The sequence below is a fragment of the Staurois parvus genome, unplaced genomic scaffold, assembly GCF_062004578.1.
Source record: "Staurois parvus isolate SC_StPar_1 unplaced genomic scaffold, SC_StPar_1.0 ptg000686l, whole genome shotgun sequence".
Lineage (NCBI taxonomy): Eukaryota > Metazoa > Chordata > Amphibia > Anura > Ranidae > Staurois > Staurois parvus.
In genome coordinates, this window is record NW_028318482.1 from 2,903,756 (window position 1) to 2,926,215 (window position 22,460).

Sequence of the window (22,460 nt, forward strand, 5' to 3'; positions counted from 1 at the left end):
TGTCCTGCTTTCCGTGATCATAGGAAATTAAAATAAAAGATTTTAGATTGACACCAGAACAGGAATGGGGCAATGTCCCAATGTGTACACTAGTTCCGGTGACCCTGGGGACACCCAGGAATTCCCTCTCTTTGGAGGGATTTCCTCTCATTTCCTGTTTTGGATACAGGACAGAAAGTTATCTTAGACAGGTGTTATAACCCACCCTTACTCTATCCAAAATGAAAAAAGTTTTCCTTTTATTTATACTTTATTCAATTTATGGAGTATCTTAAAATATACTGCATGTCACTATGCTTAGCAAAACTCACTCTAAGGGAAAGGGCAGCAATGCAAGCCAATCAGATTCTTCTATACTCTTACAATGAGAGTTAGTCATAGTGATCATTTCATCAGTATGCTGCTCCTGTATTTTGGAATCATATGCTGGGGTGGGTCCTAGACAGGATTATTGTGTGCATCGCAGTGAAGTCTGTAGAGAGATCTCAGAAAGTGTAGGACTTTCTTGTGAATATTGGATCACAAGAGTAGATGAACACCATAAACATTCTGAAAGGTAAAATTGTTCCCCTATATAAAACACGTTAAAAAAAGGTGAACTTATCCTTTTACTCTTTGCTGGAGTTCAAATTTGCACTGATTTACAACTAAATATACAGTACATCATCTAAGATGTGGTGGTCAAACAAGGTCTGAAGGATACAGTTCTAAAGAGCTGGTCAGAGACCTCTAATGTGGCCCAGAGTGTCCACCAGAAAAGAAAAGAGGGAGGAGAGTGAGAGTCAATATTGTCGTAAATTGTAACAATAACAGTTAGGATGCTTAAAAGAAAGTTTTTGACTAGAAAAGTGGTTCCACAGGAAGGAAAGAGATATATGATGACTTACAACTGCTGAGGCTGTGGTCATCAATATGGTGGAAAACATGCACCCTTCTGTGTGAGCAAACACACAAACGTAAGGGCGTTGGGCAGGTTGTTTGCTTGCCGCACCCCATAATGCACTGCGCCTGACAGTGCATTGTGCTTGGCCAAAACAATGGCCGAATACAGTGCATGATGATGTCACAAGGGGGCAGGGGTGACCCTTCCCCTTTGTGATGTCATCTCAATATTTAAGAACTGTCATCCCAGCGCAGCTGTCAGACAGTGGGAGCCAGCATCGAGAGTGGAGCAGGTGCTGCGATTGTGGTTCGATGTGTCCCTGGGCCACAGCAGATCACCGATCACACTAAAGAGCCAATGACACAGGCTCTATCATGTGATCAGCTGTGTCCAATCACAGCTGATCGCATGTAAATAGGAAATGCCGGTTATATAGGGTGTTGCGGAAGTGGTTAATACTGTATTACTGATCTTTACTCAGCTGTGTGCAATGTCCCATAGACAAAAATACATCTAATTTCAGATCAGTAAAGAACTCACTTACAGAAAAATGACTTCTAGAAAATGTAGACCATACCTTAACATGAAATATTAGCAAATAAGACCATCCAATCTGATGTGAGGGGCTGGCCGTTTATTTTACCAAATTAGAACAGGTAGGATTTTGCTAGCAAAGCTATTCAAAGATTCAAAGAGCAAAGATATTCCGAAACACATTTGATGTCCAACAACTCCTCTCTGCACCACCTGAGTTTTACAGGTTTAATGATTGTGTGTTGCATGGGGTGGGAGTTATTAAATTTGTGTCAGAATTTTGAGGATTGAAGTAAATATTTGTTTCAGATGCTGAGTGATAATCAGTTGGTACCCAATGAGGCACACAGGATCTGAGCCATGGTTCATACCAGTGCGACTTGTTGTGTGATTTGAGAGTTCAAAGTTGAGTGACAAGTTGCACCTCATTAGCGGCAATAGAACCGGTGTGACTCAAGTCGCAGCAGTTTTGAAAGAGGTTCCTGTACCATTTTTGTGTGACTTCATTGCAACTTGCATTGACATCTGTTACATGAAGTCACACAGAGTGTCAGGAAGCCACAATGAAGTCGCACTGAATAGTCAGCTTTGAAGTTGCACAAAGTAGTGTGATTTCAAAGCCACACTGGTGTGAACCAGAGCTAAATGATTAAAGTGGTTGTAAAGGCTCAAGGTTTTTTTTACCTTCATGCATTCTATGTATGAAGGTGAAAAACATTCTGTATGGAGCAGTGACCCCAGCCTCATCAATACTTAGCTGAGCCTCATCGTGATCCAGCGATGTGAATGAGAGCCTCCTCATTGGCTGAGACAGCAAGTGGAAGCCATTGGCTCCCGTTGCTGTCAATTACAGCCAGTCAGCCAATGAGGAGGGGGGGGGAGCAAGATGTGGCTCCATGTGTGAATGGACACACAAAGCAGCAGGTGTCCCATAGCAAGCTGCTTGATATGGGGGCAACCGATAGGAGGGAGGGGCCAGGAGAGTCTGTGCGGGACCTCCAGAAAAGGAGGATCCAGGCTGCTCTGTGCAAAACCACAACACACAACAGGTAAGTATAAACGTGTTTGTTATTCCCCCCTCCCCCCCAAATAAAAAGAACCTTTAGAATCACTTTAAACATATGGCTTCTCCTTGAGGATGTTATGCATATTCTGAATTTTCTTCTGGACATTGTATTGTTAGAATGTCCCCAATATTCTAAATATAAGGGATCATGACTGTGATGGTAAAAATGTTTTTGAAAAGATGATCCAGACCTTCTGCTTTTTTGTCTATATCATGACATCAAGTTTTAGAGAGATTGGGGAGGAGTGAAATCCTTTGTTGAGTTTTTATTGCTGCCTTCATCCCCATTGAAGTAAATTCCCTTTACTACTTGTCCTGGTGACCACACAGGAAGTGAAGATAATCACCCTAATGTGGACAAGCACAGCAATGAAAAACATACAGAAATCTGAACCAACTGATGCTTATCTTAAAAAAGAAAAAGAAAATTGTTTTCTGTATCTTTAAATGTGTCATGATGAAAAAGAAAGAGGGAAGAAATCCCTACAATAAGAATACATACAGTAAAAAATGACAAGTTTTAACCATTCTCACTCTATCCAAAACCTTAAAGTGGTTGTAAACCCTCCCATATACCCAGTGAAGTGACTGGCTTCAGGTGACACACAGATATGAAACAAATCCTCCCACATAAATTGTACCTGTTTATCTAAAGCTGTCGTTCTCCTACATCCATTCAAAGTGCAGAATTTACACAGGATCTCGAATCTGAAAAGCGGTTGGCAGAGATCTGACGTTATATCAGTGAGGAGAGCTCTGAGAGCTGATTGGAGGGAAGGGACATCTCCCCTTCACACAACACACAGGAACAGAGCTGAGGCTGGCAATAACAGACTATGCCCTCCCCTGTCACCATTTTTCTCTTGGGGTCAGAAAAACTCATCAGAAGTGACTCTTGCTGATAGCAGGGGAACAAGGCAATGGACAAAAATGACACTTAGTGCTCTGGACTGAGACGCTTACACACTATAGAAGGATATGCTTTGTTCATATTTCATGTCTGAGGTTTACAACCACCCTAAAATAACGTGTTTTTGCTGGAGTTCAGCTAAATTATACATACTGTACTTTTATGCATATCACATGAAATAAATTATTTTGGGGAGACAATGGAATCACCTCTTATATGTTAATATATTTTTTGCAGGAAAAGATTTTGCAGTAAATATCACTGTCAATGGCACTATTGTCACCGCAAAGCCTCAAGTGAAGTGGTTTAAAGGGAAGTGGCTGGAACTAGGGAGTAAAAGTGGAACTCGTTACAAGTTTTCCGATGAGTATATTGAAGCATCCAAGGTAAGATGTGATGAAGAGTCTCAAGAGTTTTGCTGAGTTTTTCTAGCCAATTTTATTCATGCAAAATAAATAATTGGGTGTGTTTTCTGAACGCCTTGGGCTTGTGTGCAAAGTCATAAAGTGGGGCCTCCTTGCTCAACAAAATAAACCCAAAGGAGAAAACTGAGGATTGTGGTGTTGACAAAGTTGCACTAACAGTGAGAGGGCCTTTGTATAGAGAACAGAAATATGTAATGTATGGCGTGCAGGTGTTAGGAGTATGTAAAGTATAGTGTACAGGGGTCAGGGGTGGGTAAAAGACAATGTGCAAAGGTCAGGTGTGTAATGTACATGGTGCAGGGGTCAGGTGTATTTAATGTGCAGAGTTTAGATGTGCACACTCTTGCTTATCCCTTTCAACCATTGGGGCGCTGAAGACTGTGCTGTGCTTTCTAGAAATTCCTCCCAACTATAGAACATGACAAATAGGAGCGCCGCACAACTGAGTGATCTGCGGTGTGCGTAGTGTGCCGTGGTAAAAAGGAGTCTGAAATGTTACACTTTATATACTACACACCCTTGTACCCAAAATATACTTCTAAATTACAGAGCAACAGCCCCACAGACACACATATACCTCTGCACAGAGGATAATTTAAAAAAAAAAAGCTTAGACTCTTCCATTATAGTACTCATGCTTTCTTGCAAACAGAATATAGACATCTGGTCTTGCCTTAACCTCTTCAGCTCTTTGGGCAAGTCTGGTATGTCCAAACAAGCTCATGGCTGCGGTAGCAGCTGCCAATTTGTTACGGTTCTTAAAGCGGAGCTTCCACTTTTTGGCTCCTCCCCCCTCCACTGCTATATTTGACACTTTTTGGGGGGGAGCGGGTACCTGGTTTTGACACTTCTGGCTCAGTTCACCAGGATGTAGTGAGCCGGACGTTTGGCCCCCTCCTTCCTCCCGCAGTCTGCTGGGAACTTTCACTGGCCAATCAGTGATCACATGCAGAGTAGTAAGCAAGACTTACTACATGTGAAATCTGTGAATGATCACAGAGGTCACATGGTACAAGGCTATTCACTACAGCCTTGTACCATGTGAGAAGCTGTGACCAATCACAGCTCACACAGTATTTATCAATGTCTACAAGAATGCAGCCAGAGAGAAGGAGAAATGATTGCTTTTACAGCCTCTATGGGTGTAAAAGCAATCAGTGTAAAAAAAAAAAAATCTTCATCACCCCCACAAGTATTACAATGTCACCATGGTGACACTGTACTGCTAGGGTGATAGTATGTAAAAAAAAAACAAAAAACAAATAATAATATAAAAAAATTAAATAAAAATTTAAAAATTAATTAAAAAAATTATAATTTTTGGTTATAAACTAATTTGGGTTATTTTTTTTTTACTAAAAAGATAACTGAATACATTTTGGCCAAGATTTATGATGAAATATTATTTATTTGCAAAATTTTATAAGAAAAACACGTTTTCCAAATTTTTGGACTTTTTTATTTATATAGCAAAAAAAATAAAATCACAGTGGTGAATAAATACCACCAAAATAAAGCTTTATCTGTCTCAAAAAAATGCAAAAAATTCATATGGGTACAGTGTTGCATGACTGCGCAATTGTCATTCAAAGTTTGATAGCACTGAAAGATGAAAATTTGCCTGGATAGGAAAGGGGTAAAAGTGTCCAGACTTGAAGTGGTTAAATCAGGTGTGAGGAGGTGACCCTGGCCGACACTGTTCCTTGGGATCTGTGACTTGTCCCATGTTGTTCAGGTAGATCTTTACCTCTTTAAGGTTGCCTACCCCTGCTCTATTCTGTTTTATTCCTTCATTTTATATTGTATTTTATTCTATTCTTTTATTTTCTATTCTGTTCTGTTTTACTCTATATCTATTATAATAAAAAATAACATTCTATTATTTTTTTTCAATTTTTTTCGAAAATTTGAATTTCAGAAGACATTTATATTCATTCTATTATATTCTGCTCAAATTTATTCTATGCAAATCTATTCTATTTTATTCCTTTATTTTCTATGCTATTCTTTAATTTTTTATTCTATTCTATTCTTTTTAATTCTATTCAGTTATTTTCAAAATTCAAATTTTGAAAGATTGCTATACTCTAACACTAATACACATAGTCTTTGAAGGAAATCAGCAATAGTCAGCAATATGTTTATATTTCAGATTTGTTTTCGAATGCATTTAGTTTTCAAATTCGATTCTATTTGAATTTTTGAACAAAATTTTGTTTCAATATTTCAGATTCATTTAAATTCGTTACTATTTTAATTAAGAAATTTGGATACATCCAAATCTACAATTAGCAAAAAAATTTTCTGAATTTTGATACGGAAGGAAATAAACCGCGCATGTATAAAGGTTGATGTAGGGTGTACACATGTATTTAAACAATATTTGTGCAACACATATTGGGTATCACTAGGCACTCCATGGTTGGATAAACACCTTTAAATCATCATCTATTGAAAAATTGTATTACTGTAATTTTTCATCATCTCATGGACGCATGCAATTTTGAGGCCTGACACATGTGATATCTATATACTCAACGCAGTCTTATCTTTTATTTTGTACGAAGAATGGGGATTATATTGTGTGCATATAATACAGCAGTATCACTACATACCATAGAATGACTGAGGAGGTGGGGCGTATGAAATAGTTGGTTCACATTGCAATCCCCATAGGTTCTTGCAGATATCTGTCTACCAGTGAGAGACTCTTCCGAAAAGCTGACAGGGGAGACACCCTGTAAGGGGAAGCCTACTCTTTCTCTCCTCAACAAGTCCACCCTCCTAATGCTACTGCTATGATTTCCATAACCAGTAAGGGCTCTGTCCCTATCTTACTCCCAGAAAGGGAGGACACACTGTATGACACAGAATTCCAATAATTATGGATTCTCAGTCACAATTGCTGCCCAAATCTTGCAGGATTTCAATATCCAATAGGATTGCTTTCCTCCCAAGGTGGCTATCTGGAGCCAATATTATGAGACAATATGTCTTTAATGGGCTCCTGCTGGCCTGAAGAAATGACACAGTGCCACCTTCAGGCTGGAGATATACTGCCTACAAGTGGGATACATGAAAAATTCCCCCAGCATCGCTGTCAGTGTTATCTCTGTTCTCAGCTTCATAAGAGCTGGGGAGGGAGACTATGGGGGGTATGTGAGCAGGAGGAAGAGAAACAGCAACATACTGATCTTCCCTGTGAATTCTGGGGCTGTGTCTTGGCCATTGGAGGACAGGCAGGCTATGCTTCCAGCAAAGCTAGAAAACTGACCACACTGAGTAGATGTGCTTCTATGCCTATCATGGTCAGTTTAAAAAAAGGGAAGCAGGGGGACTGGTAGAATCACCAGATATTTCACCCAGTGGAAGAAATACAAAGAGAACAGGATACATTTCACCACATGTACATGGTACAACAGACACATATCAGAAATATGAAATGTTGGGGTAGCAAACTCTTTAACTCTATTTTCCACTGCAAACACTACTAAAAAAATATCAAATCATAGCAACCTAAAAATTGGATATAAAACAAAAACCAAAATAAATAAACAATAAATAAAGATCATAACTGTCTACATGTGTTATGCATTTCTAATGTAGCAATGTAGATATATATCAATGTTTAGTTCTTTGAAGTGAAGAGTTTTATAAATCCCCTCAGTCTTACTTTAGACAATTTCTTAAAGTATTAAACATCAAAGCTGTCCACTAAATTAAGCTCGATCCAAATAGTGCCTAATTTTTTTATGCCTCAAATTTTTGGCTCCATCTGATCATACTATCCAAGCACCTAGTCAGGAGCTGTGCACAGTAGTAAATGCCACTGGCGATATGTCTGCCTGATGAGTGAGCAGTAGAGGCTGCTGGTGCTGTGCCAGCCAGACACATACTTAGTGGGGGACACTTTCCTTTCTGTGTTCTAGCACTATGTTACTATGTTCATTGGTGCATGTGCAATATGGTACTTTGAAATGTAAGAACAGTAATGTGCATGAGCTTAGCTGACACTGAGCCAAAGCGCAGAAAGGTAGGCCCAGAGCAAAAAATAAAAAAAATAAACGCAGGGTCGACATGACTAGGGGAAATAGAGGGACAACAGAGGGTTAAATTATGGGAAGAAAGTTTTGGGGATTAAGGCTTACCTTATTGGATGGGGGATGTTGGGGAGGGTCTCCCAGGGAGGAAAAGGAGAGTCTGTCCTCAGGAAGTCCAGTGGGGGAAGTTTGGAAGAAAAAGAAGCTTCCCACCCTCCCTCCCCTTCATGCTTTGGTTTGGATTGTCACAGCAGCCTTGGCGGCGGTTGGTCTTTGGAGGAGGAAAGAATTCTGTATGGAGACAGATTCGGGACTCATCTGTGGTATGAGGTCCTCAGTACATTCCAGTTAACAAGGGGTTAACTCAGAATAGGTAAAATGGCGGTCACTGTGGATAAGTAGGGTTATCCCTGAGCCCGTGTGTTGCGGCTGGGGGCCTAAGTTGAAGGAATGTTGTCCGCAAAAGTGAAGTTAGGTTTATGGCCCTTAAAAGACCACCACGTTTTAATCTGTTTATAATTTGGAATGTTATCTTATCTATGTTAAATAATTTATTGGTTAATAAAAGGCTGCTATGGCGATTGTCACTCCAGAAACTTGTTTGCGTATTTTGTATAGCTGGGATGGTGGAGGGTATGGCCTAGCAGGCTTGGTTAGGTTGGAAGGCATATATTCTACCCTTGTCAAGAACAGCATTCCCTACTGCACATATGCTAGCCAGGCCCAACAATATGAGCAAGTCAGCAGACACTGGAGACAAAGAAATCACCCTATAGGAAGAAATATATACATGTGTATAGACACAGCTATATACTGTAAATATCATTTGGAAGAAGAAAAAAAAACCTGCACGCTGGAAATACATTATCATACAATTTCCATAGTCATAAAAAGTAACACTCTAAATAATTTATACCAAATATCCACAGTGTATAAAACTCCAAATTAAACTATTCTCAATATTTTAGGATCTGGAAAACATTTAAATGCTCACATAAGTCACAAATAACACAATGCCATTCAAAGTTTTAGCGGTCACAAACCTGTGAAAAAAACCATAATGCTCATTTCTGCCCTGGCCAACCTGACCGAATGTTATCTTACACTAGCAATTTACACATAATCCATGCAGCATTGAAAGGGGAATAAATGCATATGCTCACTTTTGAGCTAAATTTCTGCTAAATTACATAAAAATTGCACTAATGCTATATTATGTTAATCAGTAGACTGGCTAGCTGGCTGCACCTGGCTAGAACCACATGTGCCTCCCAGGCAGGTAAACACTACCCTCTGTATGTTTATACTGATCAATATGTCCATGTGATTGAAGCCTGAGGGCTTATGTAAACCCTCACCTTGTAAAACAACCCATTCGGTTCAAAATAGAAATCAAAGGCAAAACATTTATGTATACATAAAAAAACATTATAAATACCTTTTTTCCATTTTTTATACATACCCTCTGCTGTATAAGAGCTAGGGGAGGAGAAACAGCAGCACACTTCTCAGGGAATGGCTGTGCAGGGGGGAGTGTCAGAAGAAGTCTGATCAATGGAGGAGAGCAGGCTGAGTTCTCAGCAAAGCTAGAGAATTGACCACACTGTACTCTTATGCCAAGTGTGGTAAGTTTTTAATAGGAAAGCAGAGGGACTGGCAGGAACAGCAGGGATTTCACACAAAGGAATACAAAGAGAACAGGATTCGTTTTCATACAAGTACATGGTACAGCAGGAACAGGAAATAGGAAATGTTGTGCCAAAGAACAAAGGTTGGCCGCACTGTCAACAGTGTAGCAGAATTAAAATCCTTTATTGGAGTCTTCACAAACGATATAATAAGAACATGACAGTTCCAAGACTGGACAGAGAAACAGTAAACGCGTTTCAGACGAACACATGCTTAGTTATTACGTCATGTCTAAATCATTAAGTAATGACTAAGCACGTGTTTGTGTGAAACGCGTTGACAGTTTCTCTGTCCAGTCTTGGAACTGTCATGTTCATATTATATAGTTTGTGAAGACTCCAATAAAGGATTTTAATTCTGTTACACCGTTGACAGTGTGGTCAACCTTTGTTCTTTGGCACTACTTTTACAATCACAGATTGGGCCAGCACCGACGTGTGCGTAGTGGGGCTATGTGATCCAGCACTCACCTGAAGTGGTCTGTTTGTTTTTCTGTGAATAGGAAATGTTGGGTTTGCACATTCTTTAAATATGATGTAATTGCACATTTGTACACATAGAGCTTGAAGTTCGAACATGTCGAACATGTCACTTAAAATTTGTAATTTTTGTTAAATTAGCAGAAGTTATCAAAAGATAGTGCGATGAGCCACCTAAACATTCTATTTAATTTACATTCTTTTACATTATAGTTATTGGTAAGTTTGTATTTGGCAAGCTTTAGGTTACTTAAAGATTTTAGAAGGTGGTCTGAAAACACGGAAGATCACACAGGTCAACACACATGTTAGATGTGTTCCTGGGTATATTTGACCTTCTGATTCCAAAAAAATGGCACCGATTTTTCTCTATCGGCTCTAGTTTTTTGAGATACAGCATAAATGCCATATACCACTCTTCACTCTGGTCACCTGTCAAAATCAGGATATTTTAATGTAATGCTTTATTTATTCTCCTTGTAGCATGAAAAAAACACATAAAATAGTAGCCATAACATCTATAGTGCCTGATCTGCAATAATTAAACAATATGAGTGGCAATATACACACACTTCCTATCAGGGGCAGACTGACAATTCATGGGGCCCCTGGGCAATAGAGGACCATGGGGCCCCTGTGTCCTCACCTACACTCAAACCACACCCAAAAAAAGCCTATGAAAAAGCCTATGAAAGGTACCAGGAGCATCTCAAGGGGTCCCCTACTGACCCCGGGCCCTCGGGCAGTACCTGAGTGCCCGAATGGTCAGTCTTCCCCTGCTTCCTATATGATCATAACTATATTACAGTTAATAAGTTACACTTCCGATGTAAAATTACAGTTGGAAGTATGTAAACACTCTCACTATATCTGCTAACTTGTACACAAAAATAAAAACTAGGTAACAAAAACTTATTAAAAATAATTATATTAATTTGACCATATCCAAGAAACTATAGCTGATTCAGTCTAGCCAATGCAATTTTCTAAATCAGTGCCCAAATAACTTCAATAACAAGTCTAAAAAGCAAGGCACAAAGAAAAAAGATGTTTTTTGTTGGGCTGCATTATTCATCCAAGATAACATGCATACCATAGAGCTTTGTAATGCAAATGTCACCAAGTAGACCAATTCTTTTTTCAAGGTCTACTTTTCCATTAGATAATTAACCACTTAAGGACCGCCCTGTAGCAGATATACTGCTACAGGGCGGCCCCTGTGTGCAAAATCACGTATATAAACGTAATTTTGCACTTCCAGGTAGGGGGCGCACGCAAGCCGCGCACATGCCCTACTCGCGCCGCCATTTGTGGCCGTGGGTGTCAATCACTGGGTCCCGGACGGTGATAACCGGCGATCACCAACAGGGAGCAGGGATACTTTGTTTACCAACAGTCAGCCTCCCTGTCAGTTTGGGCACACTGCTCTGGATGGCTGTGCACAGCCATCCAGAGCAGTGTGCTTACAGTGAAGAACACCCCCCGCCCCCTAGTAAAACACTCCCTACACACAGTTAACCCTTTGATTGTCCCTCATGTTAACCCATTCCTGCCAAGTGCCATTAGTACAGTGTCAGTGCTTTTTTTTAGCACTGATCACTGTATTTGTGTCACTGGGGATGTCAGTGACACCAAGTCAGTTTCCCCCAGTGTCAGAATACCTGCCACAGTCCCGCAGTCCCGCTATAAGAAGCTGATCTCCGCCATAAGTCGCTGATCGCCACCATTATTAGTATAAAAAAAAATTCCAGTATCTATACCACCATTTGTAAATGCTATAACTTTCACATAAACCAATTAATTTACATGTATTGGGATTTTTTTTAGCAAAGACATGTCGCACAATAAATTTTGGCCTAAATTTATGATGAAATTTGATTTTTAAAATTTTTTACTGGACATGTGTAATAGCAAAAAGTCAAAAATATTGTTTTTTTTTCTCAAAATTGTCAGCCTTTTTTTTGTATAGTGCAAAAAATAAAAAATGCACAGGTGATCAAATACCACCAAAAGAAAGCTCAGAGGAACAGAGGCAGAGCACATTTATGCTGGACTACAATTGTATACTACTGTGCAACTGGCAGCAATAAACCCCCTTTTTGCACAAGGATAAGACACTATGGTCTGTTTGTCTTCCTTTCTCAATTGAACAACACCCTTTGAGCTGATATAAGGAGGACTGGAAAAGGAAACAGCCCCAGGAGGGGAATTGGGAGATCCTCAGAGAGATGGTCAGTATACCCACTCATGAGCAGCTACAGGAGAACAAATATAAATCCACATCCACCTTCTGAGATAATTCAAGAGCATCATTCCATCCCATCTATCCTGGAAGGATAAAAAGTGTATTTGCCTGGATTTATTCAGGCAAATATAGAGGTGAGCACATAGGGAGACCATTAAGCACTCGGCGAGAGGGAACCAAGAATCCACCTGCACATTTATTTTGAAAGACTTTTTTTTTTTTTTTTTTTTTTTTTTTTTTTTTTTTTTTTTTTTATTGAATATATCATAAGCACGTGCACATAATATATATGTGTTTGCACAATATAAATATAAGGATCACAGTAGAATAGAGGAGTATTTCTGATTTGTATATCACTGTACTTTAATAGGCACTATCACCTTAGGATTATCAGTTATTAATGTCACTTGCATGAAGATTAATATTCACAATGATGTTTTGAGTCACTAGTAATAATTGTTTGATACATGCAGTATCTTGAAAGCTATTCATTAGCACTTTGAAAGTATAAGATATACATATTGGTACATGGGAGCGCGGCACTATCTATTTTGAAAATATTATATATACACTAGCATATGAGTCAGTGCAAGTGCCAGCGAACCTCACGTGAGAAATAAGGACATCTAAAGTCACATATTGAACACCTCATTTCATAATAGCTCACAAGCATTCACCATTTATATTCAATTTGTGAATAAATAAAGACGTAAATTTCATTTGGGTGCAGCGTAGCATGACCGTGCAATTGTCAGGTAAAGTAGCACAGTGCCATAACGCAAAGCTGCTTCTAGACCGCACTATAGCAGAAATACTGCTACAGGGTGGCACAGGTACGCAAAATCACGTATATATACGTGATTCAGCCTCCCGTGTTTTTCACGCCCCTCCCAGATAGCGCCAGATTGCCCGTCAGTACACCAGTAATCACATTTAACCCCTTGATTACCAGGAACATGCTCATACACAATAAATCTCTATTGCTAGTATAGTGTCTGAATGGATCAATATCTTTGTCCCCAAAAACACAGCATTAGCGAGATCAGCCCCGGCACCTGCCAGCACCTGTGTTTAACCCCTTCACTTAGCCCCCCTCCCCTTCTCCCCCAGCAAGTGCAGTGTCAGTAGGTCACTGTCACTTGATACAATGCACACACAACCACAGTGCTCTCAGAATCAGGCCTGATCTCTGCTAGCACTTGCCGGTAAATTTTGATGACTCTCATATGCCGCAGAGTACCAGTACTACTGTCGCTCTACCTTTTGAACTGGCGAGCACCAGCGGCCTAGTACATCCTGGCCTATCACATACCAGCATTGCAGTATCACTTGGTGACAAGGCAAGTCCCATAAGTGCAGTACAAGCTCCACAAAATGTGGCCCCTCTTAAATCACCTTAACCAAAAATCTGCAGATGTCTATACTCCCCAGTAAAACATCTGCGTTGATGAGTCCCTCATTAATTTTTCTGACCACCTTGCATTCAAACAATTTCCCCCAGCAAGCATGCCAGATATGGGGTCAAGATGTATAAGACCTGAGAGAGGGCAACAGGCTATACTTATAAGTTTCAGATTTACCAGGGAAAAGATAGTCATGTGGAGCCCCCTGAATTCTCAGACTACGTGGGATGCAGTGGTAAGATAGTTTGGGACTTGGTGTCATCCTTTTTCATATGAGGTATGGAAATTTTTATTCAAGCATGCCACTATTTAGATACAGTCAGGTCCATAAATATTGGGACATCGACACAATTCTAACATTTTTGGCTCTATACAACACCACAATGGATTTGAAATTAAATGAACAAGATGTGCTTTAACTGCAGACTGTCAGCTTTAATTTGAGGGTATTTACATCCAAATCAGGTGAACGGTGTAGGAATTACAACAGTTTGCATATGTGCCTCCCACTTGTTAAGGGACCAAAAGTAATGGGACAGAATAATAATCATAAATCAAACTTTCACTTTTTAATACTTGGTTGAAATCCTTTGCAGTCAATTAAAGCCTGAAGTCTGGAACGCATAGACATCACCAGACGCTGGGTTTCATCCCTGGTGATGCTCTGCCAGGCCTCTACTGCAACTGTCTTCAGTTCCTGCTTGTTCTTGGGGCATTTTCCCTTCAGTTTTGTCTTCAGCAAGTGAAATGCATGCTCAATCGGATTCAGGTCAGGTGATTGACTTGGCCATTGCATAACATTTCACATCTTTCCTTTAAAAAACTCTTTGGTTGCTTTTGCAGTATACTTTGGGTCTTCTGGGTCTTTTGGTGTTGCTGAGCTCACCGGTGCGTTCCTTCTTTTTAAGAATGTTCCAAACAGTTGTTTTGGCCACGCCTAATGTTTTTGCTATCTCTCTGATGGGTTTGTTTTGTTTTTTCAGCCTAATGATGGCTTGCTTCACTGATAGTGACAGCTCTTTGGATGCAAATAGCACACTTGAAATTAACTCTGGACCTTTTATCTGCTCATTGTAATTGGGATAATGAGGGAATAACACACACCTGGCCATGGCACAGCTGAGAAGCCAATTGTCCCATTACTTTTGGTCCCTTAACAAGTGGGAGGCACATATGCAAACTGTTGTAATTCCTACACCGTACACCTGATTTGGATGTAAATACCCTCAAATTAAAGCTGACAGTCTGCAGCTAAAGCACATCTTGTTTGTTTCATTTCAAATTTATTGTGGTGGTGTATAGAGCCAAAAATTTTAGAATTGTGTCGATGTCCCAATATTTATGGACCAGACTGTATTTGTACAATCTTGGAATTGGCGCATGTAGCACTGTGCGACCTAATGTGTGCCCACCATTATAAGTGGGTGGATGCAGGGTGGTATATTCTAATGGTTGGCATACCACACACTTTTTCTGGCAGAGATTTCTTCTCTATTTTTAATTCAGCCCACAGGCTGCATAAAAAAAAAGAGCATAGCATATACACCACACAAGGACCAGCGACGTACTGGTCTATCACTGGACTTTGAATTGCATCATCCTGGTATTGTTTTTTACAGCTGGCAATCGGCTTTAATGTAAAAGCAATCCTAGTGGCTAATTAGCTGCAGAATTGATTTTACAAGCAGCAGGAGAAGATGCCCCCCCCCCCCCCAGCTGCCTTCCACGGCCTTCTCGGGCATTCCTGTGCCATCGGGAGAACCTGAAAATGCAGCCGGGGTTTCTGCCAGCTGACCATACAACTTATTGGAGACCGGAATGGTGCCAATCATCTCTATAGTCTAAGAAATCGGAAGCTACGAGAATTTCATCACTTCAGCCTTGCAGGATATAAACAGCTCCATTTGTACATTGGGACAGCATCTGATCACACCAATCTTGGTGAGGTTAGAAATGTAAGGGCAGAAGAGATATCTAGAGTCTGATAGACACCAGATTTCTCAAAAAAGAATATATGACAATGCCCATTGAAGTTATAGTGGATATTTACATTCCCTGTGATAGTATTAAAAGTGATAAAAAAAAAAATGAAAGGGACAAAAAATAAAGCACCCTCCCCCCCCCCCTGTGCACACGTGCACAAGTGCACCTGTGTGTGCGAGCGTTGACCCTGTGCCAGTATGTAAACAACGCATGTGAGGTATCGCCACGAACGGACAGTAATTCTAGCACTAGACCTCCTCTGTAAATCTAAAATGGTAGCTTTTAAAGGCTTTTAAAGCGTTGTCTATGAATATTAAAAATGTATGCAGTTTGACACCATTGCACAGGGCATGCTCAGTTTTAAAGCATGGTATCTATTTACTCGGCATACTATCATTTTATATTTTACCAAATAATTGGGCAATATATTTTGTTTTTGTACATGAAAAAAAGTGTATTTTTTTTAAAAAAATTAGCATTTGAAAAATTGCTGCGTGAGTACTATGTGACATAAAAAATTGCAGCACCCACCATTTTGTTCACTAGGGTGTTTGCTTTAAAAAAAATATATAATGTTTGGGGGTTCAAAGTAATTTCCTAGCAAAAAATACTGATTTTTTTTCATGCGAACAAAAAGTGTCAGAAAAGGCTTAGTCTTCACGTGGTTAGAAGAGTGAAAGATTTGTGGCATAAACTTCTAATGCTGGGCTTAAAATGCCCCCACCCCCCAAAACGACCCCTTTTTGGAACATAGACATCCCAAACAATTTGCTGAGAGGCATATTGAGTCAATAGAAGAATTTATTTTTTTACCACAAGTTTTTAGAAAATGACAAAAAAAAATTTTTGTTTTTTTACACAAAATTGTCACTTACCATTGTCACAAAATTGTCACCATAAGACGCACCTAGGTTTTAGAGGCGAAAAACAAGAAAAAAAATATTCTGAACCAATGGACTGAAGACATAGTACAGGAAATGACCACAGTCTGCGGACACAGTACAGGAGATGACCAGAGACTGCGGACACACTGCAGGAGATGACCAGAGACTGCGGACACAGTACAGGAGATGACCAGAGACTGCGGACACAGTACAGGGAATGACCAGAGACTGCGGACATAGTACAGAGAAAATACCAGGGACATAGCGCAGATGACCAGAGACTGCGGACCTTTGGGGAGGGGGAGCGGGAACCTGAATTTGACAGGTACCCGCTCCCACTTTCGAGGAGTTGTCCTTCTCTCTTCTTCCCGCGAGAAGTGCTGCGTTTTGTGAATGGCCCGGCGCCTTCTGGGACCGGTCATGTGTCCCAGAAGACACTGGACCATTCACAAAGCGCAGCGCTTCTCGCGCATACGCAGTGGGCACCCAGCTGTCACAGAAGCCAGCGCGGGAAGACTGTACAGCGCTGGAGCGAGGAACAGGTAAGCTCCCTGCAGGAGAGAAGAGCTGAGCGGCTGGCCCGATATTCTAAAATGGTGGCGGCAGAAATACCAGTCCGGCCGCTTTATATTCGCTCCATAAGACGCACTGACTTTTCCCCCCCTTTTTTGGGGGGAAAAAAGTGCGTCTTATGAAGCAAAAAATACGGTAAATGATTGTCAAACATGTCACACATGCCATGGATATATGTGGAATTACTCCCCAAAATACATTTTGCTACTTCTCCCGAGTATGGGGTTACCACATTTGAGAGACTTTTTGTCAGTCTAGCCAAGTACAGGACCCCAAAATCCAATAAGCACCTTCAGGCTTTTAAAGGGCTTTATTTCATTATACTTCCTGACTACCTATCACAGTTTCAGAGGTCCTGAAATGCCAGGATAGCACCAAATCCCCCCCAAATGACCCCTTTTTGTAAAGTAGACACCCCACGGAATTTGATAAGAAGCATGATGAGTATTTTCCAGATCTTGTTTGTTGCCACAAGGTTTTGGAAAATGAAGAAAGAAAACAAAAACTTTTTTTATTTTTTTTTATATTTAAAAACCTTGTGAGAAAAAATTAGATCTGCAAAATACTCACCATGCCTCTTTCTAAATTCTTTGGGGTGTCTACTTTTCAAAAAGAGGTCATTTGGAGGAGTTTGGTGCTATCCTGTCATTTCAGGGCCTCCGAAACTGTGATAGGTAGTGAGGAAGTGGAATGAGAAAGTTACTCCTGTATGTGGCTAGGCTCCCAAAACGTCTCACACATGTGGTATCCCCAAACTCGATAGAAGTAGAAGAATGTATTTTGGGGTGTAATTCCACATATACCCATGGCTTGTGTGAGCAATATATCATTTAAGTGACAACTTTGTGTAAAAAAATAAATGTTTTTGTCATTTTCCAAAAACGTGTGGGAAAAAAAATAAATCTTCCATGGACTCAATATGCCTCATAGCAGATAGCCTAGGGTGTCTTCTTTCCGAAAAGGGGTCATTTGGGGGTGTTTGTACTGTTCTGGTATTTTAGCAGCTTAAGAAATGTGATAGGCAGTGAGAAAGTAAAAGCTGTGTAAATTCCATTATCTATACCATAGTTTGTAGATGCTATAACTTTCACACAAAGCAATCAATATACAGTACACTTATTGAGATTTTTTTAACCAAAAACAAGCAGAATGCATTTTGGCCTTAATTTGTAATGAAATTTGAGTTTTTTGGATATTTTTTATGACAGAAATGAGAAAATATATATTTTTTTTCAAACTTTTTGGTCTTTTTTGTTTATAGAGCCAAAACTAAAAAGCGCACAGGTGATCAAATACCACCAAAATAAAGCTCTATTTGTGTGAAAAAAAGGACGTAAATTTAATTTATGTGCCATATTGCATGACCACTCAATTGTCAGTTAAACTAGTGCAGTGCTGTATAGCAAAAAAATGGCGTAAATTGCAGTATCTATACTGTAGTTTGTAGACTCTATAACTTTCACACAAAGCAATCAATATACACTTATTGGAATTTTTTACCAAAAACATGTAGCAGAATACATTTGGGCCAAAATGTCTGACTAACTTTGAGTTTACTATATATTTTTTATTGGCGAAAGTAAAAAATACAGTTTTTCTTTAAAATTTTTGGTCTTTTTTTGTTTATAGCGCGAAAAATAAAAAGTGCACAGGTGATCAAATACCACCGAAAGAAATCTCTGTTTGCGTGAAAAAAGGACGTAAATTTTGTTTGGTTACAGCATTGCATGACCGCGCAATTATCACTTGAAATAGTGCAGCACCGAATAGCAAAAAGAGGCCTGGTCAGGAAGGGAGGTAAATCCTCAGGAGGGTGAATTTCCTGTACATGGAAGGATTATTCTGAGATCATCTGGTACCATTGCATGTGTATTTCTATTATTTAGTAATAGTAATTTTTTTGTTCCACTGCCCGGAAGTCATGTTGCAGAAGTTGCATCACAGCTTTGTGGACCAAGCTTTAACATGTTTCAACCTGATTGGTGCAATTGTGTGGCAACACTGAGTGTATCCAGCAATACAATTTCTGGCATAATTTCAACTGGAAAAGTAAAGGTTAATGCCCGGAGGATATAAATCCAGTACCAAATATGGCAGCAAAAAAGCTTCCTGAGAATGACCAATGAGGTTGAAAAGCTTTGAAGCTTGGTCCACAAAGATGTGACACAACTGCTACCAACGTCATTTCTGGGTGGTGGAATGCACCCTAGAGCTGTTTACACCATTTTTACCGTTTATTTATACGTACTATTGCAAGTGAGTGGATATTTGTACTTTTAACTTAATACATTTATAGGACTGGTTTTACACTATGAGAGCTTCTCCCTGCCATCCTTCCCATTGAGCAGAACCTCATGTATGCTGAACTTCTGATATAAGCAAGCGGTGACAATCAAACAGGGGACTGCTCCACAAGTGCTATTGACCATTCTAGAGATATTTGGTCATTTGTTTATGGTGAATGTTAGTCTATGTGGGGCACCAGCAGCATTATGGAGTGGAGCACAATGTCATGTTTTAAAAGAGCACCGGCACTTTATATTTAATTATCACATTGGGACTCCTATTATTCACGTTGGACTTTTTATATATTTTCACTTCAGTTATTAATTATAGCTATGTACTTTGGCAGTCATAGATACATACTGTATGTTTGTGATATGTGCGGTTTACACATGAGTTTTGCATGAGACTTTAGGCTCTATGAGCTGTATATTTATTGTACAATAAGCCCATACGTCAGAAAATTTTGTACAAAATTAGCAAACACCCATAATCAATGCCCCATCTTTGTTTCCTACAGCTATACCACTTTCAGCTAAAGGTTTTCAAGGCAGTTAAAGCTGATAATGGTTCCTATCGATGTGAAGTCATTGCACCAGACCAACGTGAAAACTGCACATTTACAATCTCAGTACAAGGTAAGCCTACACATCAGGAGGAAACAGTCTGAATCAAATGACAAATGATGTGCTCATCATATATCACTTTCATGTCTATCAGCAGAGCCAAACTGGAATTTAAGTGCATCTGAACCCCATAAGAGCAATTTTATATATTGAACCATATTATTCCTTAGATGTGTTGGCTGCATTAGTTTTCTTTATTCAGGCTTTTTTTTTCTTTATTTGCACCTGGTGGTTCCACCAATGAACATACTTCCTAACACACAGCACAATTCTCTCTCTCTACTTCTGCTCTCCAGCTCTTTTCCCTCTCACTTCCTGTTCCTGTTTCCAGCTTCCACATTTATATGACTCTGCCCACATGCCAGCTCTTCTGGGAAAAAGGTAGTCCCCCAATTAGCAGCCTTCTAACAAAGTCCCGCGGTTGAGCCTATAAGATCCATAAAGCTTTTACCAGAGTGTATGTCACTGAGTTGCAGGACTCTGCCACCTTGTGTATGTTTCAGCATCCTGAAAGACTTTGTTCCCCAAAGAACAAGCAAACACGTGTATTCCATTGATAACTACAAGTCTGTTGGCCACGGTGGCAGAAAGGATTTGTATTGTACTGCACGCATTCACAGATCTCTGTAAATGAATGATGCAGCTGTGTGTCAGATCAAAATTTAAAAGTGACAGTTGACGCTGGGGAAGAGAATCCCAGCATGCTGTTAGAGGAGGACCTGGTTTTGGGGTAAGGGGGGGGGTCTACATGCAACCTCATGAATGGCTTACCTCCGGAAGGACCACTGAGAATAGACATGTCCTCCCAAGATGGTACAAAGGCTGCCAGTCACACAAGCACAGTCCCATGCACACTGACAATTGAAGTTCAGTCTACGGTATGTCTTTTTAGTATGTATTGCCGAAAAACAGAAGAGGAGTTTGAGGACACAATAGGAGGAAAAACTCTCTTCAATAGCAATTTCAGGAAATGGTAGAGAATGGCAGGTAACTGGTTCCAGTCAACTTTCAGTCCCCAGTAAGGTTTTATACTCACAGTGTCCCAGGAGCTGTCTTCCACCCAGCATCCACAGGTAGATCCTTAGGGAGGGAGAAAACAACATCTTTCTCTAGATCAGGAATCAAAGATAGTGCCTTCTAGAAAAAGTAGTTCTTTAGCAATTCTTCTCAATCCCTCAGCCCAGCAGCTCCTGAGGCCCAGGCAGCAGTCTTTTGTCTTAGTGATTCTGATCCTAGGGGCAGCAGCCTCAGGATTGGAACATTCCTTGAATAGGAAAGAACAATTTGCTCAGGCCTCTTGCACATTTATCACCTCCGCAGCCATCTTCTGGATGCCCCGTCCTCCACCCCCCTCCAGGGATTGGCTAGGGCATGATAAACATTCAACTGATCATTTGAATCTTCCTTCCCTATGCTCTGGAAGCTTCTTCCAGAGGCAGGGGAAAGCAATCAAACTCTCAGCTCAGGAATCCCTATCAGACCAAGCAATCAACAACCTCTCCACTTACTACAGTGATGCCAAAACTAAACTTACCTAGCAGCCTAACTAACTGCCTCCCTATATTAGCAGTACAGGCAGACAAATACACAGACAGTCTGCAAGACCGTGGCATTAAACCCACAATCTGCTGATCGTGGGTGCAATGCTTTACAGGTCCCTAGCAAAAAAAATATAATACGTATATTTTATTCCCTGCAAAAAAATGTGCATTTGTTATTTGTTTTTTTAAACTGAACTTATTGTTTAAGATCTAATTCTGGAATCTAAACCCACTAACCTTCATCTTTATACACATGTTGCTATGATTATTGAATAGTAATGCTTATGTATTAATTTATACTGTATATTAATGCAAAGAAGTGTTGGGTTTCTTTTACAGATATATGTGTTTGTGGCAGCTGCCCAGTCACACACAGCTGCCTAGGGGTCATCGATCTCAGGAGTCTTTGTGCATTTAATGCGGGTACACAAAGCACGCCTCGCAGTGTCATTACTGTTCATGCGCAAGACCCAGGGGTGCATGCTGGGTAGCCAGTTGCACGAAATCCAGGAAATTAAGCCAGGCCGGCTTCAGCTGCCCAAATCCTGTGTGGCCGCAGCCAGAATTGAGGGGGACAAAAGAAAAATAATCAGTTTGTAAATAGTTACAACGTGTACATGGGCAGCATTATCCATTCTACTTATGGGGAATTACAATGATCCCTGCAATGCTATTAATGCAATGTTGGCTAGAAGACTGGAACTCCGCTTTAATTGAGCAAGCTGAAGTTAGAAGCAGATTGGCTACCATGCAGAGCTGTACCAGAGTTTGCACTCTCCAGTTTTATCAAATCAACTCCACGGAGTCTATAAGGTGTAGTTAAACTTATAATTTCAGATAGCGGAACAAGTTCTACATTACAAAGTAATGCCTGTTTTTTATTTTAAATTGCAGAA

General features: G+C 40.1%; 1 protein-coding gene across 6 annotated transcripts in view; it reads left to right on the forward strand.

The window, feature by feature from the left end:
* LOC149447453 (myosin-binding protein C, fast-type-like) overlaps positions 1–22,460 on the forward strand; it is a 209,830-nt gene that overhangs the window by 56,400 nt on the left and 130,970 nt on the right. For all 6 annotated transcript variants that reach the window (XM_089652564.1, XM_089652563.1, XM_089652561.1 and 3 more), the window contains 2 exons: positions 3,631–3,779; positions 19,918–20,035. In XM_089652564.1, the coding sequence (XP_089508690.1) occupies positions 3,631–3,779; positions 19,918–20,035 (267 nt within the window). The remainder of the gene's footprint in view (positions 1–3,630; positions 3,780–19,917; positions 20,036–22,460) is intronic.